Source organism: Ixodes scapularis, unplaced genomic scaffold, assembly GCF_016920785.2.
Source record: "Ixodes scapularis isolate PalLabHiFi unplaced genomic scaffold, ASM1692078v2 PGA_scaffold2__306_contigs__length_199485367, whole genome shotgun sequence".
Taxonomy (NCBI): domain Eukaryota; kingdom Metazoa; phylum Arthropoda; class Arachnida; order Ixodida; family Ixodidae; genus Ixodes; species Ixodes scapularis.
The window spans coordinates 99,748,829-99,762,027 of NW_024609857.1; the positions used below are offsets into that span (position 1 = coordinate 99,748,829).

General features: G+C 47.5%; 1 protein-coding gene across 3 annotated transcripts in view; it reads right to left on the bottom strand.

Annotated features, from left to right (window-relative positions):
• LOC115311526 (cytochrome P450 2J2) overlaps positions 1-13,199 on the bottom strand; it is a 63,731-nt gene that overhangs the window by 35,900 nt on the left and 14,632 nt on the right. For all 3 annotated transcript variants that reach the window (XM_040223358.1, XM_040223359.1, XM_040223360.3), the window contains exon 3: positions 6,099-6,325. In XM_040223358.1, the coding sequence (XP_040079292.1) occupies positions 6,099-6,325 (227 nt within the window). The remainder of the gene's footprint in view (positions 1-6,098; positions 6,326-13,199) is intronic.

Consider the following 13,199-nt stretch of genomic DNA (forward strand, 5'->3'; position numbering starts at 1 on the left):
TTACATAAATTGATTTTCATGATTGTTCACCGGCAAAAGCTAAAGTTGGTAGATAAAAAAAAATGACGAGTAAAATACCTTTAATTGAAGAATTTACGTATTCATTTATACTACTCTTGCAATCTTGCAAGCGGTAATATAAAAAAATACTCATGATAGTTTATACCCTTAAAAGAAATGCACACGGGCGCGCGCGTGTACGCGTACGCACAGACACACACAAAAACCCACACATTCAAACAAGAAGTTACGCACCTAAAATGATTATCGCATGTTTCTTCCAAATAGAGTATTTGAAATATATTTTTCACGCATAGTGTCTCACTGAAACAAGCGATTTAGATACATCTCCGACTGTGGTACTATGTGTTTGTTTATACCGATGTTTATTAATAATATAATCCCTTTTCTTATCTTCTATAATAGAGGTTGCACTATCTTTGCTGTTTTTCACTAAATGTGATAGTTTCATTTGCCATGCACACTTTTTTTAATTAACATTGCACTGTGATTTGTTTTATGACACATTTGCCTACAATTTCTGCTGTCCTTATGTTAGTAGGTCTTTATTTATTTATTTATTTATTTATCAACACTACAAATCCTCATTTTTGGATTTTTGTAGGGTTGTTACAATCACAGGTGCGCAACCACAAACAAAATACATGCTCTAAAATATCTAAAAAAATACCTAGTTGTGTTATCTTAGAAGTACTCCAATATCGCTCTGGAAAAAAGTGAGAGCGATCTAGCATGGACAGCATGTTGGGGTAAACTTTTCCATTCCTTAGCGGCAATCTGAAAGAACCTAAAATTTGAAGCAAATTAATTTTAGGCTGGATATTTCGAATAAATTCCCATGGTTTGATCGGGTTCACCTTTTCTTTCGAATGAGGTATTTAGCTATTTTCTGTCTTTGCCATGTCATTTACTATTTGGTACGTTAGTTTTGACCTTCCCACCTTAGCTCTGTTTTCTACTGACAGGATACGCAATCTGCGAGTCAGTTCTATGGGTGATTCATGCCTGCCAGATTTATTTGTTATAAACCTCACAAGTTTTTGCATCTTCTCTAATTTTTGGATATTAGTTTTTGTGAAGGGGGACGAAACAGGATTAGCGTATTCAAGCACGGACCGGATTAGGGTTTTATAGGCTAAAAGTTTAGTATGGCGCGAGGCATATTTTAGTCTCCTTCGTATACACCAGTTTTGTTAGTGCCCTTTTTGTTCGTGCGTATTTGTGAATTTTATTTATATTTTTGTTAATTGTAAAGGCACATGAGTATACTTTTCTGTGTATTGTCATGGCAACAGTTGTAACTGTATTAAATGCCAGTCGTTTGCCAGTCGTTAGACCACCCTGAGATTTAATTTAATGCAATTTACAGTTTTATCTGTTTTGACAGATTTGTTATTTCAAGACAGATTGTACAGTCGTCGGCAAACAGCTTGATATTTATTTATTTATTTAAATACCCTCAGAGCCAATCGGCATTAAAGAAGGACGTGGGAGTAACAAAATAACACAAAAATAAACAAAGGGGGAGAGCACATAAGGTATCATGGAGGCTCAGGATACTAGAGAGTGTTTATAGCGTTTTTTTAAATATTTTGGTATCAACAATATAAATTACGGAAGTCGTAAGGTGATTCCATTCCAAAGAAGTTTCAGGGACGAATGACTGTAGAAACGCGTTGATATTACATTTACAAATTCCAAACTTGATGTATTGTTCGATGCGAGGTGGAATGTAGGATGGTGGGATAAAAAGACATTGCTTTAAGTACGGGTTAGCACGATAGATCTTGTGAAAAAGACATAAACAAGCAACTTTACGCTGGAGAGAGAGGTTAGGCAGGAACAAAGGGATTTTCATGGAGCCTACACTTGCTGTTCGGGGATAGTTCCCTGGAATAAAACGAGCAGAAAGGTTTTGGACCGTTTCCAGAACATTAATTAGATTAGACTGACAGGGTCCCTAATAGAAGAAGCATACCCCAATTTGGAGTGAACGAGAGATTTATACAGTCGTTATTATATAGCAGGAAACAAGAGGAGAAAGTACTGAGCCCCGAGTGACGCTGGAACATACATGCTTCATGGTTGAACTCTCCCCGTTAATATATGCCTATTAAGATCGCCCCCCCCCCCCCCCCCCCCCCGGTATGATCATCTTTAACCCAATCAAGAAATAGCCCGTCGCCTAGAATGGCAGTTAGTTTGAAAAGAAGCTAATGCCCGTGGCACACGGGCAACTCGAATGCCATTTCCATCGAATGACATTTGAACGATCGGCCAATCAGCGCGCGACCCTCCGAGCGTGGGGCGTTCCACGCGCGACAGATCGCGAGCCGATTCGTGGATCACACGAATGTCATTCGTTGTAAATTGCATTCGAGTAGCCCGTGTGGCACGGGTATTAGTATGGGAGACTCTGTCGAATGCCTTCGAAAAATCTAAACGAATGACGTCCAACCGACATCTGTGATTGATGACTGTAGGAAATCGTGCACGCTTTCAATTCATTGTGTGATTGCCGATAAGCAGGATCAGAAACCATGCTGGTGGATTACTTAAGATGTTTTTTCTTGAATAAAAGAACTTATTTGGTTTAATATTATTTGATCTAGTAACTTGCAAGTTGCAACAAGTGGATGTTAGAGAGATTGACGTAGATTTTGATGTACTGCTTTTGTCGCCAAATTTGTAGATGGGAATTATTTTAGATTTTTTCAGTCAGGCGATATTTTAGATTACTCAGCTCGAGTGTTTTCCGAAAGATTACTGATAATTAATTTGAAACCCATTTGTCATACTTCTTCAAAAATGCGTATGCAATTGTTTTTTTTTTTTTTTTTTTTTTTTGCTCCAGCACAATATTTAGTATAAAGATTAAGACGAACGTTAAGTATGTCTGGTTCAGATATTGTTCTGCCATTTACATTGCGCTCCTATATACTTTGTGTACCGTCGGGCAAAACGCTGTTATCTTGTCTGAAGACCGAACGAAAACTGTCGTTGATGTTGTTAGCTTTGTCCGTATTCTGTTGCTGTGTCATGGCGTATTTTTGTACTTATGCTGATCTATCTGCAAAATTTATCTGGTACTGTTCTTATGAATGAATGCAAAGCTTCGTTGCAAAAACTTTAATTGGCAGGTTTTAATCGGCAGCCGAAGTATTTAATGAGGTTTTTCATTTTTTGTTTTATCGTTGCGCTTTTTTAAGCTTTGTTTGTTTTAGAAGTCTATTAATTTTCCGTTTTGTATGGATACTGACACACGTTATCCATGGGTTACGTCTTGTTGCTATATTTTATTTTAATGGATTGATTGATTGATTGATTGACCGACTGACTGACTGACCGGTTGATTGATTGATTGAGTGATTGATTGATTGATTGATTGATTGATTGATGTGAGGCTTTACGGCGCAAAATGCTACATCGGTCAAAGTGCATCTAAACTGGGTTGTTCATTCATATATTGTTTTGAAAGGGATGTCACTTGTCATTATAATGGGTATTTAAGCTGTTGTAAAAAGCTAGTGTTTGAAATAAAACTACACATTGAAATGGGATAATTTATGTATTTATTAAGGAGAAAGCCTCATGTGTCCTACTAAGCGAAAAGGCGGCGTCGGCGTTGTGCTCGATAGTCCTAAAAGTATGTCATCAAGCACGCGTCGCTCAAGGTCAAAGCGGACGCGCCTCAGAAATAAAACACAAAGAAAAGCACAGCAACGCAGATGCATCGTCACGGAAGACGGCGGGGGCGTCGCGCCTGCGCAGTGAGGGAGCGTGATGTCACCGCCGGGGCGCCGTCAAAGCCGCGCTGCCTCCGGCTTCGGTGCGATACAAAGCTGGAGAACGGTCCCGTCAGCACGCGCTTAGTGCAAGGTCACCGCTATGCTTGTAGCCCTCCGCTGCATATGTGAAGAGGCTTTTATGCTTTCGCATTTCTACACGTAAGCAATCTTAATTGTCTTCGTCTATTTTTTCTTTTTTTTTTCATTTCTTTGCTCTAAAGTTCCTTTCGGGCAATATATACGGGCGGGAGGTAGGTCAACAACTAAAATAATAATTATCTATGGAAGTGAGGAAAAAATCACAAAATTCACTTGGCAGATAAAAAAACAAAGAAATAAAATAAATCCCACATAAAAGTACATGATAACCAAACAATTTGGAAAAAACGACGCCGTCGTTTTGCATCAAGACCACAACAAATCCATAGAATATGTAGGATGGAAACAACATCCCCGCAGTGTATGCAGGGTTGTAGTTCTCCTCCGAACAGGGGATATTTGTGGGTTATATTGAAATGGTTTATGCGAAGGCCACATAATAAGACCTCATTCAATCGGATCCTATGAAGAGGCACTTTCCCACAATCCAAGAATGGGCTTTGTGAAGTGAAGCTTGTTGTTTGATTCGTTGTCCCCAATCTGTTTGCCATTACTAAAAAATTGAAGCCCTAACGACCGGTTTAATATCTTGGCAAGGTAAGGACGCTGCTAGCTGCCGAAAGTTTCTAGAAAGAGGAGTGAGCCTATCAACTTTTTCATTACCCAGTACACCTACATGACATAGAACCCAGTAAAATATTACATGATGTCCATTCCGCAATAAACGATTAATCCTTGCACGTACAAGCTGCACAAGTTTTTTTGTTTACAGTGGTACCAATTGCAGTGATCACACTTTGCGAGTCTTCATATGTAATCGACCTTACTGTTCTCTTCAGTCTAATATGGTCTACTGCTAACAACACTGCATACAGTTCTGGTATCAAGATATATTGGCAAATCGAATTAATGCGCGTAGTTATATTTTGTTGTTTATTTTTCAATTACCTCTAAAGGCCCACAGGGACGTTACATAGAGGAAGGAGGGGGGCACATAGAATGCCATCATAGTCGCACAATGTTGTAATTTTATCAAGTATAAAAGGAAACGTAATCACGCTATCAGAGCTTAAAAACACGTTACATATCATGCATGGTCACAAACACCAGCATGTAGTAAGCTCTAAATCAATAAAAAGTAAAACAAAAGAAATGCACAACTGCTACCAAAAAAGAGGGTACACAGAAAACCTTATAGTGAACACTTACTCAGCGATGATGAAGTTAACAAGTGGGAATGTAAAGGCACCAAACGAACACTTAATAGATGTCATGATAAAGAGACACGTAACAATAAAACAAGCGTGTCATGGTTTGTTGTTTGTGCGCATGAAAGAATTGTGTACGGGCAATTGGCACAAACCACAGAGAGCATCGCACCTGGCTCAGAAAACTCGTCTGCGATTCCCGTAATTGAGGGAAGTGCCCGTTGTGTGGGCACCTGTAATTTTACGTGCCGCCGTATTTTAGCTGTAGCGCCAATCAGACGCCATACGTTAGCAGAAAGACACCGTAGCTAATGATTTCAAGTTCTTTATTAGTAACACTTTTACTCAAGTGAGTTTGTTCACTGAAATTATAATACACGAAGTCTACCATCTTCAGGCACCTTTGCGACATGCGTACCATAGTGCGATAGGCTAAAAGTACTGAATAGTGCGGTCCCACTAAACACCGAATGAACCCGTTGACTAACGCGGTAGAGTTAAGACGTGGGAATAACATTTTGGCTTATCATGTTTCTTCTATTTATTAAAAACCGAGACGAGTATATATTAGAGATAGCACGACACCACTACGGCGGACATACATTGGAGCTCGTTCTGACTAATGTAAGCTTCAAAACTTCCAAGCATAATTTAATCGTACAGGCTGAAAGCACCCATCACAGCAAGCAGGGCTTACTTTTTCATCTAAAACATTATTCACTACTGCTGTAACGTATGCCGTTTACGAAGTTATAAACAATTTAGACAAACAAGGATTGTCATGCTGGACCTATATTCAGATATTTCGGAAAATTTATTTGCCTCGTGTATAAAATTTTAAAACCGTCCTCTTTTAATATTTTTTTTTTAACCCCCGAAATGTTTAACCAGTTTCATGGCACTTACGCAACCCGTAACAGAGTGCGCGTTGTCAGTAGAAACTCCAAAGTCCCGTTTGACTTCCCGATTTTTTTCAACTCACCTGAATACGGGTCCGTACTTTCTGGCCAGTTCGATGCACTCCCCGCAATAAAAACCTTTCCTCAGGATAGCAAGGTTTCCCAGTAATGGGATTCCCCACGGTCCTGGAGGCAAGGGCGCTCTCGCATTCTTATAACCCCATGGCCAATACGAGCGAATACAGAAGAACAGGGCCATCATCAAGCAGACTGTGGCTATGTATTTTGGGAGGTTCCCAGCAGCTGCACTCTGCACCGAAGAAGGAAAGAAATGGCGAAGATTTCGGTGAGATTAAGTTCGACTAAAATTTTCATATTGCTTTTTGTCGCTTTTATGATCGACCTGTTTGTTAATTTGCTGCAAATAAAGCTATGCTTTTCATACCTAAAGCTAATATGCATTTATCGGTAGTTTCGTTAAACTTCAAGAACACCTCAGTTCGTGATTCAAAGTGACGGAGTGATCTCCCGCTAGACGCGTACCTTCCATATTGTCACAAATAAACAGGCGAGAAAACAAAGAATAACTGGAGAAACTGAAACGTTTAATGGGGCGAACTTGTGCCCAAAAATAAAAGGGTACAAAAGATAATAACAGAGCGTCGCGGGCTTTGAAGTCGGCGTAACTGCTGAGTCGAACGCTGGGGCGAGACTGACCCCGCTCGCCTTGCGGAATCCCTTATGTATCATCGTAAGTTTCTGAATCGTTCGGCGTAGAAGGTTCGGCGCGTAGAATATTCTGGCCTGGAACAAGCAACATGGTTCTCGAATTTACCAGAACATTACTTTACAGAGTCAACAAAAATGCGCCTCCGCGGCCAGGAATCGAACCCTGGCTTTCAGCGTGGAAAGCACGCGCGATAACCGTTAGACCACGAGCGCGCCGCCTTCTTGGCCAGCTGCGCTCACGGCATTATCCCCCCTTTAAAAAAGTGCATCGACCCGATGCAGCACAAAACGAGAACACAGATCCCCAGCAAAAGAATAGCAGACTCGCGAGTCGCACTTAACAGTTCACTCTTTGACTAAAGTCCAGAGTTCTATCGTTCGTAGTACGGCTTGAGCCGGACGACGTGCACTATCTCGGGTCGTGGCGGGCGTCTTGCAGATGCGCGCGTTCCGTCGGGTAGAACTTCGTAGTTCAGATCGCCCAGGCGTCGGATGGTTTTGTAGGGTCCGAAGTAGCGTTTAAGAAGCTTCTCACTGAGACCACGGCGACGAATGGGAGTCCAGACCCAAACCCTGTCTCCGGGCTGGAAGTGGACGTCCCGACGGCGAAGGTTGTAGCGGCCAGTGTCAACGCGTTGTTGGGCTTTAATCCCTTTGAGCAACCACCTGGCCGTCGTCGCTTACGTCGACAGCCCGTTCGTGGGGCAACATAGCGTCCAGCATTGTAGTTACCTTGCGCCCATGCACCAGTTAAAAGGGTGTCACTCCGGCGGTCTCTTGTACGGCTGTGTTGTAGGCAAAGGTGACGTACGGCAGCACCTCGTCCCATGTCTTGTGCTCCACGTCGACGTCCATGGAAATCATGTCGGCGATGGTCTTGTTGAGTCTTTCCGTGAGCCCGTTGGTCTGCGGGTGGTACGCCGTGGTGCGACGATGGCTGGTGTGGCTGAGACGCAGGACTTCTTGGGTCAGCTGTGCCATGAACGATGATCCGCGATCTGTAATCAGAACTTCGGGAGCGCCGTGCCGGGGGACGATGGACTCGATGAAAAACTTAATCCGAACTGCTGTGGCTCCCTTCAGGAACCACAGCAGTTCCTGAAGGGAGGGCTTTCGTTTCGGCGTACCGCGTGAGATAATCTGTGGCGACGATTATCCAGCGGTTTCCCGACGTTGACGGCGGAAAGGCGCCAAGTAGGTCCATTCCGATCTGCTGGAACGGTACAGTCGGGGGAGCAATCGGCTGCAGGAGACCTGCCGACTTCGTTGGCGGTTTCTTACGTCGCTGGCACTCGTGGCACGATCGGGTGTAGAGGTGGACGGCTTTGGGGAGCTTTGGCAGTTATACTTTTCACGAATACTGGCCAGTGTTCGGCTGTAACCGAGGTGTCCCGACGTCGGGTCGTCATGACATGCTTAAAAGATCTCCTCCCGAAGGTCGGTCGGGATTACCAGCAACCACGGTGTGCTGTTGTCGCCGAAGTTTTCTTTGTAGAGTGCACCTTGTCAAATGGCGAAGGTCGGCAGTACTCCTGAGAAGACACGTGGCACGGTACCCCCACCCCCTTCCAGGTGCTCGATTGATGCGCGCAGCTCAGGATCGTCCCGCTGACGTCGTGCCATGTCGTCGGCGTTTACTGCTCCTAGGAAGCTCTCGTCGTCATTGTCGTCACTGCAGCCGGAAGGGGTTTCGACGGGGGCTCTGGACAAGCAGTCGGCGTCGCTGTGCTTGCGGCCGGACTTATAGACCAGTGTCATGTTGAACTCTTGCAGTCGGAGGCTCCATCGAGCGAGGCGCCCTGACGGGCCCTTCAGGTTAGCAAGCCAGCAGAGCGAGCGGTGGTCCCTTGACTACACGGAACGGGCTCCCGTACAAGTACGGGAGGAACTTCGTGATTGCCCAGGCGACCGCAAGACACTCCTTTTCAGTCGTGGAGTAATTTCTCTCCGATTTGGACAGCATCTGACTTGCGTAGGCGATGACTCGCTTGGCGCCTTCTTGCACTTGAACCAGTACCACTCCAAGTCCTGCATTACTAGCGCCCGTGTGAATCTTGGTTTCCGCATCCTGATCAAAGTGTCCTAAAACAGGAGGAGTCTGAAGTCTTCGCTTCAGATCGTCGAATGCCTGCTGCTGTTTCTCAACCCATTCGAACTTCTCGGCGTCCTTCGTGAGGTTTCTGAGCGGTGCGGAAATCCTTGCGAAATCCCGAACGAAGCGTCGATAGTAGGCACAAAGTCCGAGGAATCTTCGCACGGCCTTCTTGTCTCTCGGCGCTGGAAATGCCGCGACGACGCGAGTCTTCTCGGAGCCTGGGCGGACGCCTTCGTTACTAACCACGTATCCTAGGAACTTCAGTTCGTCATAGGCGAACCGGCACTTCGACGGCTTGAGAGTGAGCCCGGCGGTCTGAATGGCTTGAAGAACAGCTCGGAGTCGTCTCAAGTGCTCGTCGAAGTCAGCTGAAAATACTACGACGTCGTCAAGGTAGACGAGACAACTCTGCCACTTCAGTCCTGCCAGTACGGTCTCCATGACACGCTGGAAAGTTGCTGGCGGCGTGCATAGTCCGAAGGGCATCACCTTGAACTCGTACAGTCCATCCGGCGTGACGAAGGCTCTCTTCTCTCGGTCCCGTTCGTCGACCTCGATTTGCCAGTAGCCGCTCTTCAGGTCCATCGATGAAAAGTATCGAGAGTGGCGCAGCCGGTCTAGAGTGTCGTCGATGCGGGGGAGTGGGTAGACGTCTTTCTTTGTAACCGTGTGGAGCTGCCGGTAGTCCACGCAGAACCGAAGAGTTCCGTCCTTCTTCTTAACCAGCACAACTGGAGAGGACCATGGACTGCTTGAAGGTTGGATTATGTCGTCATTCAGCATCTCTTGAACTTGCTGCTGGATCACCTTCCTTTCCTTAGCGGAGACTTTGTACGGCGATCGATGCACAGGGCGCGCGTCGTCCTCGGTAACGATGCGGTGCTTGGCAACCGCGGTCTGGCATACCTTTGACGACGCCGCAAAGCAGTCGCCGTATTCGGCGAGGAGGTTAACCAGCTGACGTCGTTTAGGGCCCGGAAGCTTAGGGTCAATGTCGAGCTGCCCTGGCGACGTACTGTCTTGCTGGGGCGGCGAGGATTCGTCAGTAATCGCGGTGATTTCGGCGGGGTTTCGGAGTTCCTCGACGTGGCCCACGGCTGCACCTTTCGTGAGGTGTTGCGTTTCGTTTCGGAAGTTCGTCACGAGAGCCACAGTCCGCCCATCCTGAAGGTCAGCTACTCCCCTTGCGACGCCTATGCCTCTTCTCAGGAGCAATTGGAGGCTTACCTCGAGAAGAACTTCGCCACAGGAAGCTTCATCGATCCCGACAAGTACGAAAACACTCGACCGCGGTGGTAGGTTTACGTGGTTTGCGAGGACTCGGACCGTGGGTGACGTCGCTTGGGGTTCCTCCGCTGGTGGAGCAGGTTTTCGTAGCGTCAGCCGGTTTGTTCCGAGGTCGATGACGGCGCCATACTCGCAGAGAAAGTCCATTCCGAGGATAACGTCCCTCGAACAGTCTTGCAGAACGACGAACTTGACAGGGCACGTTTCACCGTGGATCTCGACGCGAGCAGTGCATCTCCCGACTGGTGTGATGAGATGTCCTCCGGCGGTTCGTATTTGGGGTCCTTCCCACGGCGTCATGACTTTTCGAAGGCGGCGGGAGAGCCTCCCACTCAAGACTGAGTAGTCTGCTCCGGTGTCCACGTGTGCCGATGCGTCGTGGCCGTCGATGACGACGTTTAGGTTGTTGGACACCGTTGCAGGGGCGTCGTAGTGATGCGTGGCGTCGGGAGAGTGGGAGCGCTCCGGCGTTCTTGGAGGCTCTTTACTCGGGCCGTCTTCGGCAACGGCACCTCCAGGCGTTGCCGCACTTAGTTTTCCCGACGAGATAGGGGGGACAGGCTGTCACGGCGCGACCGACGGAAAGGCGACGCGGAACGTCGGGGGGATGGAGAACGGGAACCTCGTGGTGCGGTGGGCGCTGGTGACGGAGGGCGACGGAGGTATTCCTCGATGTCCCTTCGACGTTCTCCAAAACGAGGTCGGCGGTCGTTTGGAGCAAATCCTCGCAGGCCGAGCTGGCGGTAGGGGCACCTCCGGTAAACGTGGTCAGCCTCCCCGCAGTGGAAGCACACCGCGCGTCCGTCATCCGTGCACCACACGTCGGTCTTTCGAAGTCCACGCTGCTCTTGGCGCGGCGCGTACTGCGGCGAAGAGACTTCTCGTCGGGGTGCAGCTGGGTACTGCCGAGCAATAGGAGGCTGCGGACGACGAACAACGGCGGCATAGGTCACAGCTGGTGGTTCCGGTGCGGCGTCGGCGAGAACGTCTGGCTGGAACGCTTGCTGGACCGCTTCTCGAACAATCTCGGCGATCGAGAGTGAAGCTGGACGTTCGGCGGCAGGTATCAGCTTCTTCAGTTCTTCGAGGACGATGTCCCGGACTATTTATCGGATCTTCGGAATATTGGGGCCGAGGGCGCAGCTTGACAGCGTCGGTGCAGCGACGGCAGGAGCTCGATCGAAGTGAGCGGCTCGTGCTTGCAGGGCCTGTTCAATGTTGGTCGCCTCTGTTACAAACGTTTTGACGGTGGTCGGCGGGTTGCGGACGAGGCCTCCGAAGATGTCATCTCATACGCCTCGCATCAGGATCCGCAACTTCTTTTCGTCGGTGGCTTGAGGGTCGGCGCGAGTGACCAGGCGCAGGACATCCTCGACGAAACTGGTGATGGTCTCGTTTGCGCCCTGGGTTCTCATTCGAAGAAGGTCCTCGGCCCTTTCCCGTCGATACTGGTTAGTGAAAGTTCGCCTCAACTCATCCTTGCAGGCGGTCCACGAGATCAACGAAGTCTCCCGATTCTCGAACCAGTGCCTGGCCGTTCCTTCGAGCGCGAAGTAAAGGTTCTGCAGGCGCTGGTCGTCCGTCCATCGGTTGTGCTGGGCCACTCGCTCGTACTGTTGAAGCCAGTCCTCGACGTCTTCGTGGGCGTCCCCGTGGAATGGCGTCGGAGTCCGGGGTGCGACGGGCAGGTAGATGAAGGCAGGAGCGACCGGGGTCTGCGACTGGTTGGCCATCGTCGTCTTCTTCGGCTTGGGCTTGTCCAGTAACGAACCATATTCAGGATTCTCTCCCTTGATGCGCCGGCTGGTCCGAGTTTCGGGTTCCGCGGGGAGTGGTCTCCTTACTGGGCTTGGAACCGGACTTGCACTGCGGGCTCTTGGAGGGGAACGCTGCACGGGCATGCCGTACCCCGCACCTCCACCAAAATTTCACAAATAAACAGGCGAGAAAACAAAGAATAACTGGAGAAACTGAAACGTTTAATGGGGCGAACTTGTGCTCAAAAATAAAAGGGTACAAAAGATAATAACAGAGCGTCGCGGGCGTCGAAGTCGGCGTAACAGCTGAGTCAAACGCTGGGGCGAGACTGACCCCGCTCGCCTTGCGGAATCCCTTATGTATCCTGGTGGGTTTCTGGATCGTTCGGCATAGAAGGTTGGTGCGTAGAACATTCTGGCCTCGAACAAGCAACATGGTTCTCGAATTTACCAGAGCATTACTTTACAGAGTCAACAAAAATGCGCCTCCGCGGCCAGGAATCGAACCCTGGCTTTCAGCGTGGAAAGCACGCGCGATAACTGTTAGACCACGAGCGCGCTGCCTTCTTGGCCAGCTGCGCTCGCGGCAATATGGTCCACCTAATGGCACCAATAAAGGGGATGGCCTGTAATCAGGGATGGGCAGTATTTCAAATACAAGTATTTGAAATACGTATTTCACATTCTTTGTGTATTTTTCATTTGTATTTAAATACAAATTGGGTAATATATTTGACGTGTGTATTTAAATACTAAAACGCGAGTATTTCAAAAACAACAGTAATTAAATACAATTTTGTGGGCGAAAATACATCCCTCAAATTGATTGTCACTGTCCAGAGCAGGAAGAAAACTACGTTCTGCACCGAAGGCAGTGTGTCTCAATCAATCACAGGCGTTTAGTGACTTTGAGATTACGGTGCTAGTCCAGGGCAAGAATGGTGTCGAAATCGACGTTCACAGGCAGGCTGGCTAAATAAGTGCCTGTGACAACTTGTGATGCTGTCCAGCCTGATTTCCATCCATATTTTTTCCTGGAACATTCTAAATGCGCGGGTCGTCCAGATTTTCGTAGCTGGTGCGAGTTGCAACAATAAACAAATCCGTAGCTAGTGCTGCGCGTCTTGGACGTCTCGGTTCTTTGTTGCTCTTACCAAAATGCAATCGACAAAAAAAAAAAAAAAGCTGCTTGAAGCTCTGTACTCTTTCACCTATTGCGTCCAAGCTGATTGCATTTTGTTGTGATTATATTTCTATTACGTTACTAGAGCCTCGCCCACTAACTCCCGAGTGTGCGATGCAAAATTAGAATGAGA